Below are 23,500 nucleotides of genomic sequence, written 5' to 3'. Positions count from 1 at the left end.
GAATTATTATTTGTGTGCCAAAAAGAGCATCATCATAGTTATCTTTATTGGATCCATAGTATGGCAATGTTAGTTGCTTCTGATTTTTGTATAGTTTTTATGCGTCGCTGTAAAAAATATAAGGGCATAGAGTAAGAATTACACTGCCTATTTTTCCCTCCAAGCCTTACTAAAAAATCTGAAGGTGCATTTACACCAATATTATCTGTTTTTTTTTATTACGTACAGTAAATAGTGCAATTTCATATATATTTTATAGCTCAAACTAGCTTTACTGTTAGGACTTTTTGATTTTTTTAATTGTAAAAAATATAAATAGATGTGCTGTGGTTTGTATAGTTTTTCATCCCCCTGTTTTAACACACTTCTTTATTTACCACAAGGCTACATTTACCACAAGGTTTTTTTTTTTTGCCACAACGATCTCCCATATTAACAAGGCAGCACCACAGCCTTCAATTTACAAATCCTAATACCCAACTTTCTAATCTTCTCTTACATCATGCAAGACTCCCTTTCCCAGCCCACAGTTCTATAACACTACCATTTCAGCTACTAATCCTAATGAGTTAGGAGAACATTATGGCCTCCAGCCTTTGTACCAGTGGCTGGTGTTTTCTCAACTTCTGGTAGTAGGTTTGCTTTAAAGGGAATATAAAGTATTTTCATTATACATGAAAAAAGTTTCAGCTTCATACAAAATATCAATTTGATTTAAGGTTTTAAAAATATTTCTCCATATATAGTTTGTAATCGTATATGTACATGGAGCTGTTATATTTGCTCATAAGATGCATTGGCTCTGCTTTTCACTTTACAGTGTTACACTGTAGTTTACAGCTTTTCCTCTTAACCTTAGTCTATGAGTTGGCTGACTCATAGAATGTATCAGATACAGTATATTTTGATGTGCCGTGAGCAATATGTACCGTGTGTGCTATTCTGTGTAATGCATGATTATGCAATGAGACTACATATTCAGCTTTCTTAGTGCATTATTAATATAACATAATGCACATAACTCAGTTAAGCAAATGGAAGCTTTCTTCATTCTCAAGGATCTGCAAAGCTTGGAGAAGAGGGAAATCTGTCTCTTTTTCTTCCACCAAGAACACATTATCTTCTTGGTGGTGGCTGTGAAACCACATGTTCTCATAGTTTTGGGGACTGGGAGACACATCACACAGAAGTGGCTGTGTGGAGTCAGACCTCACATAGACAGAGGTTGGAGGGCTTTGTTCACGGTAGCCTCCAGTGATCACCTGAGCATACTGAACAACGTCTGTATTGACATAAGACCTCCAATTATTTATTTCATCTGTATTGGTGACAGGTGTCTCTTTAGCATGGCTTTCAGTAAGTGGTTTCTTTGCTTGCCATCCTTCTACAATGGCTATATCACTTGTTAAGAACTGAGTAACATCGGTGGGGTTAGCCATTATCCTAGGTGTCTAGAAAAAGGAAAAAAAAACAAACAGTCAGGTAATGGGTTAGTAAAGCAGAAACATAATTTTGCAAGTTTTTAATTCTCACTTGTACTGTAGGCAGAATATGGTAAGAATGTTAATGTTAAGCTATATTCATATTCTAGCATATTCAGTAGAGTATCTTTGATCTGATCTATCTGTGTAAAGTGATGATATGGCCATACAAAATGCCAAGATTACATAATTACTGCGTGTTTGTGTTGGCATATTGTTCATATCTATTTGGAGCCTAAGTGTGATGTTTTTCTATGTAGTGAAACATGATTGACACTGCTGCTGGTTCTTGTTTAAGGTCTGCACCACTTTTGCTAGTGGTTCTTGAGGCAGGACTGTGGGTGGTTCTTCTCCTGAGAGTTCCTGCATCAGGGCTGTGACTAGTTCTGCTGTTTTTGTTAGCAAAACTACTGGTGGTTATGATTCTGAATGGTGGCAGGGAATGTGTCTGTGTCTATTAATTGTAGCAGACTTGGTAATGTAGGGCTGCAGTATGCCTACTGGAAAAAGTTCTGTTCTCTTGATCGCTCTCTCCCTAAGTTTAGCCATGTTCATCTTAATGCTTGTTGCTTCTGTGTTTTTTTTACTTTCCTGTCCACTTTTAAGTGTTTGTACATGGATCCACAATCTGCACTTAGATATGGGCTCTCTGAATCACTGTAGCCCCCTCTTGTTTGCACCACACATAGTGTGGACTTCGAAAAAGTGCTTTTTGCCTTGTTTTCTCCTACTTCCTGCCAATAAAAAAAACTCCTTGTTTTTAAAGACACTTTAAAGAAATACATGCAATATTGCACTTTGCAAACTGAAAAAAAAAGTTAATTATTAGAAAACGACTTTGTGGTGTTGTGTAATATTTTTGGGGAATAATACATAACAGCTTTTAAACGGGTCCCTTTTGTCATAGTGCACAGCAAGGCATCACAAGCACAGGACTAAGAATCTAAGGCCTGCAAATCCTTTCAGTGGTGTAGTGTGGGTGTATCTAGGAGGATGTCATCGCTGTAGTACTACGCAACCCAAGGCTCATAGGAGTTCCACTACTCAATGTCTAATATGTACATTGACAATGATTAGTGCAGTGTAAAGATTACATTACCTCTTCCATGAAAGAGGTCCATTTTCCCATTTGGCTTTTTGCTGGATCTGGAACTATAGGCCAGAGTTGATTCTTCATTCTGCAAAGCAAAAAAACATGACTGGGTAAAAGAGGCATAGACAGAACATCTTTACAAAATACCAAGCCACAAAATAAGTTATAAGACCGATATAGCCAATTTATGAAATGCAGAAAGCTGGTCCTGGACAAAGATGGCATATGAGCAATTATTTAGTCAGTGCTTCAGGCGAGATACAAGTTATATTAGAAATTGGAAGGGATTAATTGGAGGTATAGCGAATTCTGAAGATTACTTTTTGGGGCTTATTGTACATAAGAAATGTTATAGGGATATAATGGCCTGTGTGTTCTGTCTCCTTCTTCCCTGGCAACCAATCTGTCTCTCCTTTTAGAAATGGAAGACAAAAGGGACGATATAGAAGCTTGCATATAGACCTTCAATTTCTGTACACACATAGAGCCAACACGCTGCTACTTTATATTTCCTTGTACAGACTAACTAACAATAGACAGGAGGGATAGCTATGTGTTTTCTGAACAATAGCAAGTCTTCCAACTCCTTTCAGCATCCTCTGAACACACATACGTTAAGTGACTGAGTGTATTCACCTATGGCAACAAGTGGGCAGGAGAGGGTAAAAAGATAGGAAATAAATTATCCCATGATCCAGGGATAGTACAATTCCTTACAAGGACAAGAGAAGGGATGAAGAAATGGTTTCATGGCAGCAGTTCTATAGTGAAGGTACATCAACAAGTAGGAACTATCAATATCGTATTCTAATTGCTTAAATCTGAATTTACCTTTCATGTTTCAATAAGCAGATGATAAACACAAGAATGGTCACCAGCAATAAAAGTGGAGATAAAACCAGGAGCATCAAAGTGTTGTTTGTGTTATCTGGAGGATAATCAGAGATTCAGATTAAAGGTAAAGGACACTACATCCTTAAAGGTCTATTTAATAAGAGCAATGAATTGCAGTAACCCACTTCAGCAGCAACATGCACCAAATGGTTATTGAGCATCACTACATTTTTTCACATTCTTATATTGCTGCTGTTACATAAAGCCCTGAGATGACATAAAACAACATTAGGGTGCCTCCAAATAATTATAAACCTTTTTTTTAGTATGCTCAGCAAATGCTGTTTCAATAAATACTGCTGGAATCAACATTTTTAAAATCTTTTTATTCATTTTATTGGAAGCCTATCTTTCCTAGCTACTCAAAAACCTTTCTGGTACCTATGTCATTTGATACTGACTACTCTTGCAGTTTTGTTTCCCATACTGGTACCATGCTGTAATACAACTAACAACAGTGTCCATGTATTCTGGGAAAATCAAGCATATATTTATATCTCTCCCCAAATAAGACATTAAGATGAATGCCACACCAGAGCACCGCCAAAAATACAGCCAATACCACTAACATTGAAAGACCATAAAACAGAGTCTGAGTGGTAAAAGTTTAAAAATGGGTCTGCCCTACCCACCTAGGTCAGTCCTTTACAAAGTAGACCATGCTTGGGTTGGCCAGCATATTAGCTGACTGTCTAGTTCTGCACGTTAGATAAATGTCTGCATCATGCGAAGAACTATTTGAATTTTTTTTTGATTACTACACACATGCTACATATCCTCATATAACTGCATTGGTCATTCTGGTAACTTAATATCTGAGCCATGAATATTGACTATGCACCAAATACGGACCAATTGTCATAAGATTAGGTCCACAATAAATTAATCTGCCTAATAGAAAGGACATGTATTGGCATATTTGTAAATGATTATATCTTCACAGTTTCTATCACTGTGGTGGTAGACCAATCCAAATAGCTACAGCAGACCAGTCTAAAGATCCTTATTTTAATACATTCCGCCTTTCCACTGTCATGTACTGTTCTCCCTCTCATTTTCAATTACCAGACTAACAGTCCTTTGCTTCATCTTTTTAAAGTGTTCTGCTTACCCAGGTGAGTGGTATGGACCGTTAGTTTGTTACTGTCCACACTGCCTCCAGCTGTAGAACTTCTTAAAAGCACTTCATATGTTGTGAAAGATAGAATATTTTTCATCTTGAATCTTGTGACTGAACCATTTAGTGTTGAAACTAGAATCAAGAAATGCAGATGTTTATTAGTACACATTGGGTTTCAGACATGAATGTGTTTGTAAGAAGAAAAGTGTGCCTCCAAAAGCAAATCACATTCATACTTTGTATCAGCAGCAGGACAGATCAAATTGGTTTCTATGGTCAATATACTCAGCTCCTCTGGTATAACCTTTTAAACTTGTGCCATTTTACATTAAGGCTTAAAGGCCATTGTCCGAACAACTTATTAGGATTGTGGGACAATCAACATTTCTGTGGGGTTTGACAGAGACAGCATAAAAAAATACAATCTAATGGTTCTTGGTAGGTTCATGAATTCATTGGTTAAGCACATACTACTGTAGATAAGTTGGAAGACTGTGTAGATTCTTAAGCATTAAAACCACATCATGTGATTAATATGTATTCAGCACACCTTCTTCTACTATATAAGGCCTAAGATATTGTGGTGGCAGCACAATAAAAGTGGCCTAATAGGCACTTAGTTGAAATCTATTAATGCACAGAGGAGGAAGCATTTTTGGAAATGTGTGTCTTAGGAGACAATGTATTAACCACAAGTATTTGCATGCATAGATAAGTATTGGACCTGTTTACTAAAGTACTGGAGGACATAACTGCCTTTGTCTGTGTTGCTTAATTGCAGTCAATCAGATTCAAACTTTTTTCTCCATTTGTGAGTTTTCAGTGGAGGTTTGACTTTGATCGGCTGCTATCAGGCAACACAGAATATCTGAGGTAAGTAAACTCTAAAACTATCTAATAAGCAAGGAGTAATTATGTTTTTGTATTTATTTATTATTATGCAGATATTTGCATATGAGGTAAACTTCAGGGATTGCAGTAAGTGCCATACAGCTGGTTCTATATCTCTACACAGTGGGACCATTCAGATTTATATTGTGTTTGTCTGTGAAAGCTTAAAGTGACATTAAACTCTCAGATTTTTTAACATAAAACAATACTGTAATGTGCGCCTTACTGTAATCCATGGTTGTTTCCCTTCTCTTTGCTGCTCTTCCTTTTAAATCCTCATGTCTTCTCGTGCTGGGGGAGAACTTCCCTTTTCAGCTCAGGGCCTCTTCCTGTAGTGCTGGCTCAGGTTTCAAGCCTATACAAACGTATACACAGACACCGTGTATCCATTCCTGAGACAAGGCAGTCTGCTGCAAACAGAAGTTCTGCCCAGCATGAGAACAGATACAAATTTAAAAGGAAGAGCAGCAAAGGGAAGGGAAACTACCATGGATACACATTACACTATTGTTTTATGTTAAAAAAATCTGAGGGTTTAATGTCACTTCAAGGTGCATTGCAGTGATATGGGGATGACAAATATGCATGATGAACCCATAATGAATTCCTGTACATTGTTCTGTGGATTAGTACATGCAGTACTGAATAATGTTTCCTAGAAATTACCAGTATAAAATTTAAATATTACTAATGTTTAACAGGAACTCCAGCTTCACCGTTTTTCTGTTTCATGTGATGCTTGGTTGAAAACTGCTCACCTTGCCTCCTTACTGTGTGCTGCTGATGTTTCTTTAAAGGGCATCACAGCAGGCACACAATCTGTCTGCAGACACTTATGTCTCCACAAGGCATTCTGACTGTCTTAGACAAGTCCCCTTGGTTATGGGGGTGTTGTGTCCTATGTGGTGCACAAAACCTCCATAGAGCCAGTTGCATCTGAATTATAAAGAGTTAGTTGCAGAGCAAACCCCCCCCTTCCCCCCCCATGTGCACACTCAACATGTGACTTAGGAAGGCTTCTTTGCAAAGACCCCTCTCCTCCCTATGCAAAATAAATATTAGGACTCTACCAGTGTCCAGCTAATAGTGTATTGTAAGTTGTTGTGTTGCTCTCTATTTGTGACTGCAGTGTTATTTCTCTGTGAGTAGAACGGACTTGCATTGTTTTCTATTGTATTTGAATATGTGTTATGTATTATCCACAATACAAGACAGTAAACCAGACTACAGTAGAAATAAGTAGTTAGGACTAATGTCTAATGCTTTGTAGTGTAATTTGGACTGCAAACACATGTAAAACACAGCATCTGGTTTACTGTCTTGTATTGTTCAAATTTAGGCAAAGCAGTGTATATTAGCTTAGATAGGCATGATGTGTTCAAAATGTCAGTCACTGTTGCAGTGCTTGTTAGTGCAGTGATGTACTGGATCAGGGGAGGCAGGGGAGGCAGGTGAGGGAGAGCCTCACCTAGTATTATGAAGAAAAAAGGTGTCATCTTTAAGTCTGAAGCTGACATTTTTTTTTCCATTTAGATCGGCTTCTATTAGGTTACACAGCAGATAAATCCTCCCCGCTGTGTAACCTGTCATGGACGGAGTGCTGCCTGTTAATTACAGGCAGCGTTGCATCCGGCTTTTGACAGGTAGTTAGGTTACACAGCAGCGGGCTTCCCCACTGCTTGTGTGACCTAACTTGGTGAGGCAAGAGCTGTCACAGCCTCTACTCTGTGTTAGATGCGTGAGCTCTGTTGATGGTTTGGACCAATGGAAAGCGCCATTGGTCCAAGCTGTCCAATCAAAAAAAAATAAAAAAAAACCCCACTGAGGCCATCAATCTCGATGCCTCACCAGTGACGAGCAAGTGAGGGACAGGGAGGCACCTCCTTGTCTCCTCCCTTCCTCCTCCTCCACACAGCTTGGTTACCAAGCTGGGGACTGGGATTTGGCGGGATGGGGTGGAGCATTGGCGGGCCGGGGGCGGAGCTTCGGCGGGCTGGGGGATGTCTCACCCAGCACAGAAGGCACGGCGCGTCACTGTACCGGATCCACCTGACAGTGCAAGGCAGCAGGAAGAAGATAAAAGATGGTCATGTTACCTCTTTTTACTTTTTTAAGGTAGAAAAACTCAAATCAATGTTAAAATGAGGACAGAAAGCTGCACAGCAAGCCAGGGGAAAGTATAGATGGTGTAGACCTTAAACAATTTAGAGCTGACTTTTTAAAGTACACACTTGCTTTTCTCACCCTCTTTCCTGCCTGCACAATTAATATAGGTTATGCTTACTACAACCTCAGTCCTCCAAAACCCTCCCTGTGTTGCAACTGTTGAAGGTACTGATAAAGGGGTGGTGATTTTCAATACTGACAGTCCAAGAATTTAGCAATATTAAGGTGAAGTGGGAGGATTCATGAGCGTGGATTCTTTCATCTTGGCTTATGTTATGCTTGTGAGTGCACAAACATAAACATTATTTTAATAAATTAAACATGCTTATTTCACTAGGCCAGCACCCTCTGATTTTTCCGTCTTATGTTTAACAGATTACCCAGTGTGCACTAAGAGCAGACGGCTTCTGACAATTCTGTGGACTCTAGGATTATCCAAAACAGGATTTGTAAACAACTACTCTGTTATGTTATACCTGAGCAGTGTAAATCTTCACAAAATGTTTAAACAAGCCAACCATATTTACAGCATTGCATAATGAATAGGAAATAAATGCTTACAGTCTTCTTTGCCATGTGCATCTTTCCAAAAAACAGTATAACTGGTAATGAAGCCATTGCGTTTCTCCAGAGGAATTGGCTCCCACTGCACCTCTATTTGGGACTCATTAGCACTGGCCAGTTTGAGTTCTGGTGAAAAGGCTGGAGCTAAGGAGGCAAAACATTTACAAAGTAATATGTCAATGTGCATTGAAGTGGAGCACAACTCAAAAAGTACAGATTTTCTATGTTAAAGGAACATTTAGAAATGTTATTTGTGCCCCAGCAATACCCTGAAAAATGTACCTTTTGTTTGGCATTCCTCCTGAGAAATAGTGTACCTCTTGTATGAGACTGTGCCTTAGAGCTGTATATCTGCAGTGTTAGGTCTAAAACACTGCTGATGCCACCAATGTTGGGATCAGATTTGCTGTTGTCACTACTGTGCTGCTCACTGTTCTACTTGCTGGGGGCAAGAGGAACCTCTACCAAGATGGCCACCTCCACAGAGACACAGTACAGAACAAGGCATGGTAAATCAATAAGGGGGAAAGATCAGCTGTAGGGAGATAGTAGTCAAACTACTAGTATTTTGCCTTTTTGGGGACAACTTTTAGAGTTCAGTTCCTCTATAAACAACGTGTTTATTGTTAAATTTGAACGGAACCAAACTCAAAATCTTTTCTTCAATTTGGGTTGGAATAGGGCAGGAACTTTTGCTTACAGTTAAGCCTCTGATTCTAAATCTAAATTGGGATTGGGTTAGCGTAAACTACAGAGCAAGGGCCAAACAAAATAACATGTCATCCAAAATAAGACAAATTGTAATTTTAATAATTACCGGCTGATAACCAAGTAATTGTAAAAATACATTTAAAATGAACCAAAAAATTATTTCTATCTTACCTTTTTCTTTGGTATAGACATTTGTTTGAATTGGTGTTCCAATGCTGTCCTTATACACAGGGTACAGTGTGACAGTGTACATCTGGTAAGGCTCAATGTTGTCTGGAATATAGAATACAAACAAAATATTGTGTAGCATGTGAATTTTATTGTATAAGATTTATTTGCCCGGTACACAGTCAGCTTCTAACATCCGTTTCTAAGTCAGTCAGTGAACTGTTCAGGACACACTGCAACTATGCTATTGTCACAAATTCTATTCAGTGACCCTGATTTACTAAAGAAGCAGAGAATATTTACTTACAAGGTAAATTTGCACTTTGCTAAGGTTAGGTACTGTGTGTGTTACTTATTTTATTCCATTAGTACATTTTCAGGGTGAATAAAGTGAAACAAAAAAAATACTAACTTTGCAAAAAATACCCAGGTATGTGCAAGGAAAAAAAACCCTGTATTTTTGCTTGCACATGATTAGATGATGAAGTCAAGCTCCACCTCATTCACTAAGCCAAGGGCAAACTCACCGCAAAAGTGAAAACTTACTTTGAAAATGAGCATGTTCTACTCCTATTAAATCAACCTAAGTATCTTAATATGAGCTTTATCAAATGAAATGCAGTCAAGGTCTGGCAGGCTTCTCACAGATTCTGTGAAAGATTCTTACCCTTGCCTACTCTATCTAAAATCTGGTCTAGGGGCAGGATCAAAGAAGATACACTCACCTGATCCTCACTCCCTGGCTGTTAGACCAGTACCTACAGCCTCTTCTCCCCAGGCTACGGTGGTCTAAGGACCGCTGACATTATCAAGTCTAATGCAGGTCTGTTCAGCTACATTAAACGTGAGAACACAGAGCGACATTCCACATCTGGAGCAGAGGGGAGGGGGGAGGAGTTGAACTCTGGCTGATGCGGGACCAAGGATCAGGTCAGTATATCTTCTGTATTCTGGCTCCTAGACCAAAACGAGCAGTTAACCCTTGCAGTGGAGAGGTAGCCCCACTGCAAGGGTTAATTTTGTTACCAGCTGGAGTTCCACTTTAAGTAATCAAAGTGACATCATTGAGATGCGAGGCACCTTATTGGTATATATTTTGGACAGTTTAAAAAACATTTACAGTATATTCTTTATATGTGGCCATGTGAATGCATTGTATGCTCTGCCAAATGGCAAGAATTAGACATGTGCGATTCGTTTTGTTCCGAATCGAAATTCGGACGAATTTTCGGAAATGCGGACATTCGGATGTATCCGAATTCCGAATTACAGACATAACGAATGCAAACGAATCCGAATTTCCATTTCCGAAATTCGGTAGCGTTAGTACGAACGTTCGTTTTGTTTTCTGTTCTTATTCGTTCCTTATTCGTTTCGTTCGTTGGAGCAAAGTGACATTAGAGAAGGAGAAAAATATTTTTTCCCCCTCAAATGTCACTTTGCTGCAAACGAACGAAACGAAACTAATAAGAAACGAATAAGAACAGGAAACGAACGTTCGTACTAACGCTACCGAATTTCGTCCGAATCCGAATTCCGAATCCGATTTGACTTTCACACGCGGATCCTGAAAAACAAAATAACACAAATCCGAATTTAAAACGAAACGAAAGTAAACAAATTTTTTGGCAGTGCACATGTCTAGCAAGAATAGTTCCAAGTACAATAGCTTTAATCAATGTACTGTATGTCAATGCTCATTGTGTCCTTACCTTGTAGAATTGAGGTGTTGCTTCCTTTAAACTCAGTTTTCCAATGAATTTCAGAGCTGGTCGGCTGAGCACTTTTACACCACTCCAACACATAGGCTGTAGCTGAAACCTGTGCTTCCCACTCTACTCGTAGACTGTATTCATTATTAGGCGACACATACATTCTAGACACTGGCTCTCCTGTAGTGAAAAAGTGAGGTCTGATTGAACAAAACAGTATAGATTTCCTTTTAATGTACCAATGCATCTTCTCAAGCTCCTGAAGCAATGTAATTGGCATCTGATTAGAACATTTTAGATGCCAGAATATAAAGCATGGGGACATTCTGTCAGATAATGATGATAACATTTGACCATATCCATTAGGTGGCAGTAACTGTTAGCCTTAAGGACCTGCTCAGGATTACAAAACAGAATTTACATTCACAGTACAGTGGCTTTGATTTGTATGCAATTGTGCCACAAATTATGGCTGACCTTGAAGGGAATCTGTCAGAAATAATTCTAGGAGCTGCCATTGCTGTCCTAGTTGCCTGGTTGTAATAAAGTGTGAATTGTGCAGCGCTAAAAATTAAAGTGCATAATATAAAAATGTAAATATATAAATATATATAATTAAATATATAAATATATATAAATTAGATAATATGAAAAATCTATAATATTCAGTGTCTATCTATTTAAATATGCCTGGTTGTAATGCTGACTTTCCAGCTTCAATACTTTCTGAATAACTGACCTGAAGTGTGCAAATAAGGAAAGTCAGAGAAAAGTAAGACATTAAAAAAAACCTGCTTACTTGTTTAGAGACTTAAAAGGTTCAATGAAAAGGGTCAACATGATGACCAGGCAACAATGCTTTTAAGAAGCTTAGCACTGGCAGCCTCTATGGGTGTCTCGTGACAGGTTTCCTTAAATATGCCTTTTAAAAAAAAAATGAATATTTAAATGGATTGGTCCATAATGAAGCTAATATGGGACCTGATGGTTCATGAGAGAAGGCCAAAAAGCTGTAAAATATACCTGTATGTACAATGCAACCCTTTTTGTATGTGTGTATGCATACAAATTGTTGATGGCACAGGGTATAATTGTTAGTTCATGCCCCAAGCTATCTTTTAATAAATATATGTTTCAATTAGGTTTATTAGATGTAAGTAACATTTTCATCACCATTCTTTGGGAAGAAAATTATCTCTTTCAGTAGAGAAGCTCCAGCTGTATTCTGAGCCCAGATAAATGCCCTCTTTATCCCACGAGGAAGAAAGAATGTACAGTTGAGAGCCATAGTATTGCATAATGGAGTTTCTTTCTGAAGCAGCTCAGTAGATTCCTTCAAAATATACCAGATATGGTTGGCATTGGCTTCCTCTTTTTTTAGTGCCTATAAGAAATGAAAAGAAATAGTTAACCTTGCTTCCATTTTACTAAAACCTGGCATTAGTTATCAATGTGTGCTAAGTAAGACACGTCAGAGCTGCCCACAACCATTAATTAGATTCTTCAGATCAGTCAGCTGAAATATTGAACGTTTGCATTTGATTGATGGTTGTGTTTTTACTTGGTTCAATACTTACTTGACACACATTGATAAATAAAGCTAAAACCATAGTGAGCAGCAGTGATTTGCTGTTGTTAATGTAAAAGGCATTATGCATTCTTCGTTCCACAGACAACCTAATTTTTGACCAAAACGTGAATATTGACCTTTAATGGTACCACAACAACTATTATAGTGTTAAAAACTCATATTTATTGAAATATTCATTCCAATAAATATGTATTTATTTAAATATTAATTAAATAATTAACATGCATAACATTTTGGCTCTTCATATTAAACAATGTGTCTTATATTATTTAATATACCTTCATATACATTCCTAATGCCAAAATGTTATGAATTAATTAATTCAATGTTTTGATGAATATTTAAAAAAATACATTTTAAATGTTTTATTATGAATATAAATGATATTTGTATTATTAACATAGTTGTTGAGGTACTGTTAAAGTCTGACTTTCTTGTTTTTAGTCAAAAATTAGCAAATCTTAATTGATGTGGTAACTTAACCCACCCTACATTTATTTGTTTCATCTATTGAGTTATCTCCGACAACCTAGCCAAGCAGATTTGTCTGTGCATTGCATATAGAATCTCATATCTGTGTCATATTTGGGCTGATCCAATTATTGCCTGCCTGTCTACAATTTTTGGGAGAATTACTCAAAGCTGCAATAAGATCAAAATTGTGTCCATTCCATCATTCTCATTGTTTCCAAGCCATGAGGAAGGGGGTTGTGTCTGCTCCTGAAATGCATGGACTGTTTAATAAACACAATTGTTAACTTTTTTATGGACTCTAACATCCATCGTGGTCTGGCGCTCTTATGTTTTCTGTCCCTGAGTTGCTCCCAGTACCTCCTATTGGAGACTGTGCATCTTTGAGCCGCCTAACCATACACTAAGGAGCTACCTATAAATTAACCTGGGTCTGTCATAAAGGATTGCAAAAGATTCCTCCCAGCGGCTCTGAAATGCTCTTACACATTGAAATATGTGTGCTGCCCTATGTTGATGGATGACAAATGTGCCAAAATGCGTGTGAACATGCAGCCGGGGTGAATCTGCAGTTATACAATATTTGTTTAGCCTAGTTTTCAGCTTTATCATAATTCTTATTGCCAGGCCTGCAAAGTTTTTTTTTAACTAGCTTTGCTCTGGACTTGGTGCAGTACCTTCCAAAAAAGTTGAATCTTCATTGCACTGTCCTCTGTAGTTTCCAATATCTTCCACCAAGTCTCAAGTGTACCAGTAGGAACTAAAACAAACAAATGCATTTGTTAAATCAAAAATATTTTTTGCAATCTATATGAAAATGAAATGAACACTACAAACTTGTCTGCAACTTCTTTTGGATTTTCACATTTCTGTTCTCTGTGTGTATAGTTTTACATGTATATGGGCACATATCCAACAGAGTCTAGAGTTAAATGGGGTTTTCACGGTACATAACACAGCATGTGTTTAGATATCTCAAAACATAACATATTAATTTGTCCAAGTTATAACATAGTACATGATTAAAAACACCCTTCAAGAGTGAAGAAAACAACCATACAGTCTATTATAAAGGTGGTACAAATATTGATACATATCATTCTTGCATCACACCAATAAACCCATCATAGAGGAGCTTGTTACTTTACTCATGGATGGCGCCAGATTGGTTTATTTCTCAATGTTGTTTTCTCTTAAAGAAACAATTTTAGAGAAATACGTTGAGAAGTAAACCAGTCTGGTGCCATGTTTTGCAATATCTTTTCTGTAAATATTTTCTTCCTTCCAATAAAGAAATCTAAAATTGTTAATTGAATCTCTAAATTTCTAATTATAGCTTAAAACGTTTGCCTCTTTGAAGAAGCTGCCATAGTGTTAAACACTACATTGCTATCTGGGCATGGCAGCAAGTAGTACAGACATTTTTAAAGGTCAGAATTGCAACAGGTGATGCTGTAAACAGTGCAAATTTCCGCTAAAACACACGAGGGCATGGGAGGGAATATAATCTTCGCACAACACATCACTAATCCCACATATTGGAAATGAAGTGCACAAAAGTGTTAAATAAAGTGCTGATCATTTCTCAAATAGGTGCAAAGCTCAGAAAAGTGTAAACAATACTGAATAGCAAAGAAATAAATGCACTCTGTAGCAAGTTATATTGGTGAGTGTTTTGAGAAGCCATTCTATGTCCTATTTTACCCTATGCTATAATTATTGTAAAAAAAGAATAAAAGAGTGAAGTGGCGTTTTCATTCCCCCCTTAGTTCCAGTTTAAAATAGTGATGTGTAAGTCAAAAACAGGAATATAGAATGAACGGTAGTAGAGCTGGACATAGGTAACAGTTTGATGGTATTTGAGTGTAGATTTTTACTTTGAAATGGTAATAAAGCTAGCTGTAACATTTTCCCCAGCCTACATTATTTTGCTTTCTTAAGGGCCCAGTCACACCATATCCAGTGCGTTCCGGGGTGCACTGGTGAAAACAGGGACACCGGCACTCCAATGTAAGCATGAGACAGAGACTTTTTTATTGCAGAAATACATCATGTCACAAAGATGCGACGACCGTTTCGGGATTACACAGGATCCCCTTCCTCAAGCAATGACATGTGCACTGGATCACATAGATCAAGCCGGCCACTGTTCTGGGGCGGGAGGGGGCGTGTCAGTGTCATTCATGTCAATAGCACCGCAGAAACACACCCTGCCCGCAGTGTGATCGCCCGCACCGGAACGCGAGATACAGGAATGCCCTCCATTCCAGTGCAGTGTGATCTAAAAATAGTGCATGCAGCATTCTTAGGAAAGATTGTTAAGGTAGGTGTTCCCAGTAGCATATTTAGGCATTATACTGCATTAGACACACCTGAATAATGATGCTACAAGCGCCATCCTTTTTGTCATATGATTAATTTAGTTAAAAAATGATTGTGTTAGAATGTGATGTTAGAGGCATCAAGCAGTCTGCTTGTTATACAAGATTACTTTTCATTTTTGCAGATGACCAAACATATTTTTAGGTAGATGGAAACTTTTTCTGGGATTGCATTAGCAATAGCCATACTCATCATATGTAAAATGTATCTGAACGCCAGAACATTTTCCTAATCACTTGCTGGTTTGGCAGCAGAGTGGTCCATAGAAGAGCCAAGAAACTCATATATATTTCTAAGGTTTGCCATAAACTACCATGGTGTACATAAAACATGTCCTTTACTGCCTGGGCCACCAAATATAGTCTGTGAAGAAATTCACTAACCTGATTCAGATGTGATCTGACTGCTTGATGGTCCCCATTCACTCCACTGACCAGTTTGACTTTTACGAATGCAGCGAATCTGGAAATGGTATTTTGTGACACTCAACAGTCCACAGTGGCTTGTTTCATCTGAAAATTCAACTGCAGTCTGAGAAAAAAAAAGATAGATTGGCAAGTGGGTAGGTAGGAAGATAGATAATTCTATTCTACAGTGATCACTACAAGGTGAACCATGGTCACCTAATTATTTATTCATCAGTATATAAAAATATAGTAGTCAGACCTACAGTATTTGTTACCAGCTTTTTACTGTAGAAATCTCCCAATGACACAAAATATAAAATAAGGACATTTAAAGTAGAATCCGTACAACTATTTAACTTAAACGAAAAACTTCAGACAACATTTTTATTAACCCTCACACTGTGCTAACTCCGCACTGCCAGGATTAACTGCTCATTTTGTTCTAGGGAGAAAAATAATAAAATTAATCTCACCTGATCTTCAGAGCCGACTGGCTTTGAGAGTGCTCCCTCCTGTCTGTCTCCTCTTACACTCCAGCAGTGGTATATCCCTCGGCGTCTTTACGTTCTATAGGCTGTGTATTGAACATGATGATTCACAGGACCTTAGACTGCTGCAGCAGAGGGAGCGAGGCTGGAAGGACTGGTCTAAGAGCAAGCTGGCTCAGAGGAACAGGTGAGTATAGCTTTTTTATTTTCCTCCCTAAACCAAAACGAGTAGTTAACCCTTGTTGTGCAAGGTACTCACACTGCAAGGGTTAATACAAATTTTGCCCAGAGTTCTTCTTTAAACACTTTAGCCAATTGAGTGTTTATTAAACAGGATTCAATGTATTTAAATGTATTTATTGCTAGCAAAACTGTTGTAATGGCCTGCGTTGATGGGCTTCAGGCTTGTGTCAGGGGTATCAGTTTGACATCATTGTGAAACGCTTATGAGATCATTCAGAATTCATTGACAGGTGCATTCCACCTGCAGTTGTCTTCATTGTGACTTGTATCTGTCCTGCTTCAAGCGGGTCAATTAGAGGTACAGAGGAATTCAGGTAGGACCTCAGCAGCGTTGTGATATAGAAGATTGAAATGTGGACAATAAAATGCTGATGCTTTAGCTTATCTCCACTGCAAGATGTGTGCCATCAATCTCTGAAGTGGCTGGGTCAGTAACAACCATTAATATAATCACTTAGGGGTCTATTCACGAAGCTGCCGAAGGATCTGGCCGTAGCTTCGGCCCCAGGACCCCTTCGGTTCAGTAGAACCGAAGTGGTGCTGCACGGGCTATTCACAATAGCCCGTACAGCTCCCGATCATGGCCGAGCGGCTCAGCTGAGCCGAACGCATATGCATCGGCTCGGCTGAGCCGTGCTGAAAGCCGTAACTGGCCTGCTAACCAGGGGCACTGATCTCCAAACAGCTAACTCTCCCTGGCGGCCCGGGAGTCTCTTAGTGAAAAAAACAAGTAACCAAATTAAAGTGACACTAAACTCAGGCGTTAAATCTTAAAATGGCATTCAAGTACCTTAACTATTAACCAAAATGTATCTTATTTGTGTATCACTCAGCTGTAGATCCTCAAATCATCTCTGAAGTGGTGCTGACACTGTCCTTCCTTCTGGAGGGTGACTACTTTTGTTCTCTATGGTCCCTGTGTTGTAAAGTAGTCACCGCTCCAAGCTCATTTCTGTGATGGACTTCAATACAAATTAGTAAACTAAACGTGAGATTGTAGTCCATCACAGGAGTGAGCTTGGAGCGTTGGCTACTTTGCAAAACACATAGGGACCACGGGGAAACAAAAGTTCTGCCTTTGCAGGTCATGGTCACATTATTAAAATAAAGGATGTGTGCACAAAGGTATACTAGTGGGATCTGTACCACTGAACATAAATATGGTAGGAACTAGTCTGACTAAACATTCATATGATATGACATACTGACAACATAGTAGTAGCAGTTGAATGTGAATATTCTACAGCTTCCATGACTTACCTGGGCCCATTCTTTTTGAAATTCACTTCTGTAGCGCAGCTGACATTTCAGCTCTTTTACAAAACCTGCTTTACCATATGTCCATTGCAGTTTAATACAGCCTCCAGTGGTCGCTTTTATTTCGGTAAACGCTATGGGATCAAGCTTCACTGAAACAGAAATACACATCTTCAGAGGATATCATTAAATGCTGCTTATATAATGCAGATGCAGCACTATGTACATCTATGCCAGTCTTTATGTTAGCAGTTGAGATATTTCAAGTGGATATTGAGCACAATTTAATTTTACTGATTATTAATAACATCACTAACCTTAGGCACCGTTGAATACTGTGGTCTTTTTCCTTTAGTGCATTTCTATGTAATATAGCATGTGCATTATATTTTATACATGTGAAAAGAGCCTTAAGGAAACAGAGCCTTACCCATAGAACACGGGTACCCTTGTGTTTGTTAGGCATCAAAGCATTTGGGCTAGTATCGGTATCGGTGCATCCCTAATAAAACTAGGGATGCACCGATACCGATACTAGCCCAAATGCTTTGATGCCTAGCCCGATACTTCCGTTATCAGGAATCCGGGCAGCGCGTCATTGCATGCTGCCCGGCTTCCTGATTGGCCGGGAAGCCGGCTCCATGCTCTCTCGTCACTTGTGACGAGAAAGCATGGAGCCGGCTTCCCGGCCAATCAGGAAGCTGGACAGCATGTAATGACGCGCAGCCTGGCTCAGAAGCTGCCCAATCAGGGCATCAGTCAGGCGGCGTGTAATGACGCGGTGCCCGGCTTTCTGATTGGTCGGGAAGCCAGTTTCATGCTCCCTCGTCACCTCATGACGAGGGAGCTTCCCGGTCAATCAGGATTACATTAATTCAAAGGAATACAAATATGTTTTACATTAAATAACGGGTTCTCTAATATTTGGTAAAACTTGTTATGCCTAAATATGTTGTATAGATGGCATCTTGAATAAATAAACATACCTTCTTCTCGTGGAATGAAACAAACAGGAGCAGAGGTAGCAGAGCCCAGCTCGTTTTTTACAGTGACCCATACTGCAAGTCTTTTGCTAAAATGGTAGTTGCCACGGGAAATGTTGCAGAAATTCTGTCTCACTTTAGGAGTGCAGTTAAATTCACTCTTTGATGGTATCAAGCACTGTTCCACGGACCTGTGCAAAACACTGCTAAATATTAACAACTGTCTAGCTGTAATATTAAAGCATAGGTAAAACAGATACATTTGCATTCAGCCTACTTATACTTTTGCAGCCAAATATGGATAACACCTATTTTATATTTGTCATATGTTCCCATTCACATAGCATAACTTAAAATGAAAATTGCTGCTTACATTTTTAAAGTGACACTAAACTCAGAAGTTAAATCTTAAAAATGTTCAAGTTAAGTTCAAATTAACAAAATGTATCTTATTTGTGTATCACTTAGCTGTAGATCCTCAAATCATCTCTGAATTGGTGCTGACACTGTCCTTCCTTCTGGAGGGTGACTACTTCTGTTCCCTACTATCCCTGTGTGTGTTGTAAAGTATCCACTGCTCCAAGCTCACTCCCATGATAGACTACAATCTCACATTTAGTTATCTAATTTGTATTGAAGTTATAGTCAATCACAGGAGCAAACTCTGGAGCGGTGGCTACTTTACTTCCAGAAGGAAGAACAGTATCAGTATAAATTCAGAGATGATTTGAGGAGCTACAGCCGAGTGATACACAAATAAAATACTTTTTTGTAAATAGTTAAGGTACTTGAATACATTTTTAAGATTTAATTTCTGAGTTTAGTGTCACTTTAAGTGCTGTTTACTTGCTTAAAAATCCTACCTAGCTTCCCCCTATGTAATGTTAGGGAGGAGGCTCTGGGAAGTTATATTTACTTTAATTAACCCTGCTTGCAAATTTAGTTATTACTATTAGCTGTGAACTAGTTTTAAATACTATCTGTACTAACAAAAGGTTAACGATTTAGAAGCATTGTATGATAATGAGAAGAAACTCAGTTTGTCAGTTTGTCCCTTTAATTTCACTTACAAACTGCTCAGAGTAGCCTGGAATCTGCACAAAGGTCTTCACCAAAAAAATCTAAAAGATAAGATATATTTAAAAAAATATTTTTTGGTATATTGTGTGAATGAGAACACATAACAAATACATAGAGGGTTTTTCTCAAATCTGACTGCAAAATTGGAAATACACTGATGATCACTTGCCTGGAACCTGAAAGTGTAACATTGGTTGTTAACAGCGAATCTTCTCCAGGTAGCCATGTGCAGGTCACTATATTATCTAAAGGTTTCATTAAACAGCTCAGGTTGGTTGGTGGAGATGGTGAATCTGCAAATCAGATTAGTGATAATCATTTACTGACAGATATGGATTAAAAAAAAAAAATTACTGTATTGTGATTTGTTAACACGAACTGCTTTCATAGCAGTGGTTTAGTGCATCTTAATTAGTCCCTATTCTCTCAGCTCCCCTCCTTCATCTGACTGACACCGATGCAGCATACATTTTTTCTCCCACCTACCTCAACGCAGCAGCAGTACCCTTCTCTCATCCTATTGCTCTACCCTTCTCTTCTGCCAACATCTATACTTTATACACTATGTTGTATGTTACATAGTCATGACAAAGGTGTTTGTTGTCTCCACAGCTGCCTGTTTTATTGATGTTTTTCTTCAAGGTAGGCTCAGACATATGATAGATTTTTGTGTGCAGAAAAGCAAATGTAATAGAAAAGTTTAATTTGATAAAAATAATCTTATGTCCTGAGGTTCATGTGTATCTATGAGACTGTCATTGTGACACTTGTGTGCAGTGTACACAGTGAATAACCACAGGTTATGTTTAATCACACCTGTAAACCAGGGACGTGCGGTCAGGGGAGGCAGAGCCTCACCTAGAATTATGGAGGAAAAAGCTGTCAGCTTCAGGTCTGAAGCTGACAGCTTTTTCTCCATTCAGATCGGCATTTAACAGGTTACACAGCAGGGAAATCCTCCCCGCTGTGTAACCTGTCACGGAGCCTCAGCGGTGAGGAGCAAGTGAGGGACAGGGAGGCTCCTCCCTGTCTCCTCCCTTCCTCCTTTACACTATCTTGGGGGCGGGGCTTCATCAGGAGGGGGCTGCGCTTTGACCGACAGGAGGCGGGATGGGATTAGTAATGGGATTACTACTTGAAATGCACTTTATGCAGTAACATTTATGGACAAATTTATGGACTAAAGGTTACCAGGCCCAAATATGTTGGTAAACCACACAAGCCAGAGCCTGTGGTACCAGACTTTTTTGGGGGTTTACAGACCCATCTTTGTTTCATGATGTTATATAGTTTCTTCTGTACCTGAAACATTTGTAAATGAAGAATACACTAATGCATTGTTCGCAGGAAAATAATGGTCATTGTGATTGGCATAAACAGAATATCAGATTACTATATATATAGAAAAATATTCTATTATATATGCTTATCTGTTTAAGAAGATCACAAACAAATGTCAGGGGTGCCAGACCCTCTAAAATTAGACTCAGCAAACAATGATCTGATGGTCATTTCATGAGGCATGATTTTATTATTTTCATCCTGACCAGGGATGACTTGTAGCAAAGTTTTATAAGGTTGTACTAAAGCTGATATGTGTTTTGTTTATGTGATTATAAAAGATGTATTAAACTGTCTACAGATGGGAGAGCAAAAAATAGTGATGCAAATTTATAATGATAAAGTAAAGAAAATGTCAGACTCACAGCCAGCTCTAATGTGAATTTCATCCATTAACTGAAGTCCTTCACTGTTTTTCACATAACATTGAAGCAGTCCCGAAGTCTTGTTGAAGCTGCTGATATACACAGATGAGGTGTTTTCCTGAACATTCCTATACTGAGCCTCAGGCAGAAGATCATTGTCCAGCTTCCACACCACTACTCCTTTTCCTATCTCAGGGCAATAGGAAGAGCAAGAAGCCAACACAGGGGAACCAAGATGGATTACAGAAGAATCTAAAGTAATGCGACAAGCCCAGGGTTCTGCCAAGGGAAAATGTTGTATGTTATTAAAGGATATCTGTTGGCAAAAACTGAAAAATAAGTATGCATTTCTATATTGCATTCCATAACGTCTATCGTACTCCTAATAACCGTATCAATTTAGAAGTTTGTAAACTTACTTATTAAAGATACCCATAGAATGTACTTCCTCAATGCTTTTAATATTGTTAATATTATATTTAATATTGTTGTAGAACAATCTATCTGGCTTAGAAAACACAAAGGGAACTTACATCAGAAGAGAAGCAAGCTAAACATTTTTACTGGGATTCGGGAGGAGAGTGTAAAGCCAGATAACTGTGGCACTGGTTTGGAAGAAATTAAAGCAGATGGCTGGTAGGGTGTGCTGATGCCATAGAATATAACATGGTCTGAAATACATTAGCAGGATCGAATGACAATGATTCCAGTATTACATAACATAATTTTAACTGCATATTATGGAGTGAAGTGTGAGCAACAAAAAAGAATTGTGGAGTTAAACTGGGAAATGGCACATTTAATAAATGCATCTTTTCAATGAACCTACTATATATAATAAGCAAACACATTTTAGGCACAGTGAAGTGATTCTAACAAGGTAGCAGCAAGGTGAGTCAAATGACACTTAAAAAACCTACTTACTTTGTTAAATTTAACAGTTCTGTATTTTTTAGCTCCTATTTTAGGGGTAAACTATATGGACAACTGTTGTGTCACTTAAAACAGACTTTTACCCCATTTCAATAAATATCACATCAGCATTCAGCATGCTGATCATTCTTTAGTTAAATAAACATATTTTTCTCTTACCTACAAGTTACATTTATTGTGTTTCCTCTTCCTGGTCCTCTTAGGCATTAGTGATGTAGCACATGCCTAAGGTATGCATGCTGGGAAGAGTACATCACAGAGCATTGCTTGGAAATCTCATCTGTAAACTTCAAAATCTCACAAGATCCCAGGGAAAGGCGTTTTCCTCCTCTGAGATGATGTACATGGTCACATGTCCGCGTCACATGTGTCAGAGTACCAGGAAGTAAAGGGAGATGGATTTGTCTGCCCTTAGTAAAAATTGCCAATTTGCCCACCATGAGAAGAATGGGGAGGAAAAGAAAAATAAGGGATGCAAAGAATAAAAAGACAGCAACTGTCTAAAAGTATGTGTTTGTAGATTGCCATTACTAAACATTTCTAAAGGTGTCTTTGTTGGAATTCTAAAGATAAGGGTAAAAGGTCCTCTTTAAGAAAGCACACACTGAGCAATTATTAATTAAATGACCCTTACTTGGTGTAGTATACTGTAGTCCTTGATGTGAACTAAAGCACAGTTTAAAGTCATGACAAAGTACTATTTCTGAACTCTGGGGAGCATTTACCTAAATGCAGTGAAAGCAAAAGCTAATTTGTCTAAAATATTCTCAAAGAAAGTCATACTAACACTGTTTACTATAGTTCTCTGTGTGTACCCTTTAGGCTAAAAAAACGAAATGGGTTTAAATATACTAACATATGAAGTGAGGTGACATGCATTTGAGTTCACATCAAACATTCAATCATGCTTAGGGGCATTTGAAAAAAAGAACAGGTTTTTTACTTGCAAGGATAGTAGAAGTGAACTTATGTGGCCTTCACACCACCTCAAATCAGGCCCAATGAGTGAAAATATCATTTTTCTCACCTTTGACCAGCATGAGAAGTAAAGTCCCTTCTAGTAGCAATATACTGTAGTCTTTCTGCATTTCTTCAATATTCTTACCCTTTAATCTGTCAGAGAGAAGTTAGACGAGTGAAGGACTGTTGAGCAAGCAGT

General features: G+C 38.4%; 1 protein-coding gene across 1 annotated transcript in view; it reads right to left on the bottom strand.

The window, feature by feature from the left end:
• Positions 1-1,022: 1,022 nt before the first annotated feature.
• CSF3R (colony stimulating factor 3 receptor) overlaps positions 1,023-23,500 on the bottom strand; it is a 32,842-nt gene continuing 10,364 nt past the window's right edge. Inside the window, exons 2-16 of the mRNA XM_018576558.1 lie at positions 23,369-23,454; positions 21,409-21,687; positions 19,872-19,995; positions 18,626-18,813; positions 17,643-17,791; positions 15,628-15,775; positions 13,540-13,622; positions 11,974-12,184; positions 10,801-10,980; positions 9,092-9,193; positions 8,207-8,353; positions 4,580-4,720; positions 3,406-3,502; positions 2,581-2,659; positions 1,023-1,451 (exon numbers count right to left, since the gene is read on the bottom strand). Coding sequence (XP_018432060.1) covers positions 1,023-1,451; positions 2,581-2,659; positions 3,406-3,502; positions 4,580-4,720; positions 8,207-8,353; positions 9,092-9,193; positions 10,801-10,980; positions 11,974-12,184; positions 13,540-13,622; positions 15,628-15,775; positions 17,643-17,791; positions 18,626-18,813; positions 19,872-19,995; positions 21,409-21,687; positions 23,369-23,429 — 2,418 coding nt within the window. The 5' untranslated portion in view covers positions 23,430-23,454. The remainder of the gene's footprint in view (positions 1,452-2,580; positions 2,660-3,405; positions 3,503-4,579; positions 4,721-8,206; positions 8,354-9,091; positions 9,194-10,800; positions 10,981-11,973; positions 12,185-13,539; positions 13,623-15,627; positions 15,776-17,642; positions 17,792-18,625; positions 18,814-19,871; positions 19,996-21,408; positions 21,688-23,368; positions 23,455-23,500) is intronic.

This window comes from Nanorana parkeri, unplaced genomic scaffold (assembly GCF_000935625.1).
Source record: "Nanorana parkeri isolate BGI_ZX_2015 unplaced genomic scaffold, ASM93562v1 scaffold70, whole genome shotgun sequence".
NCBI lineage: Eukaryota > Metazoa > Chordata > Amphibia > Anura > Dicroglossidae > Nanorana > Nanorana parkeri.
This window is presented reverse-complemented; position numbering and strand designations above follow the sequence as displayed.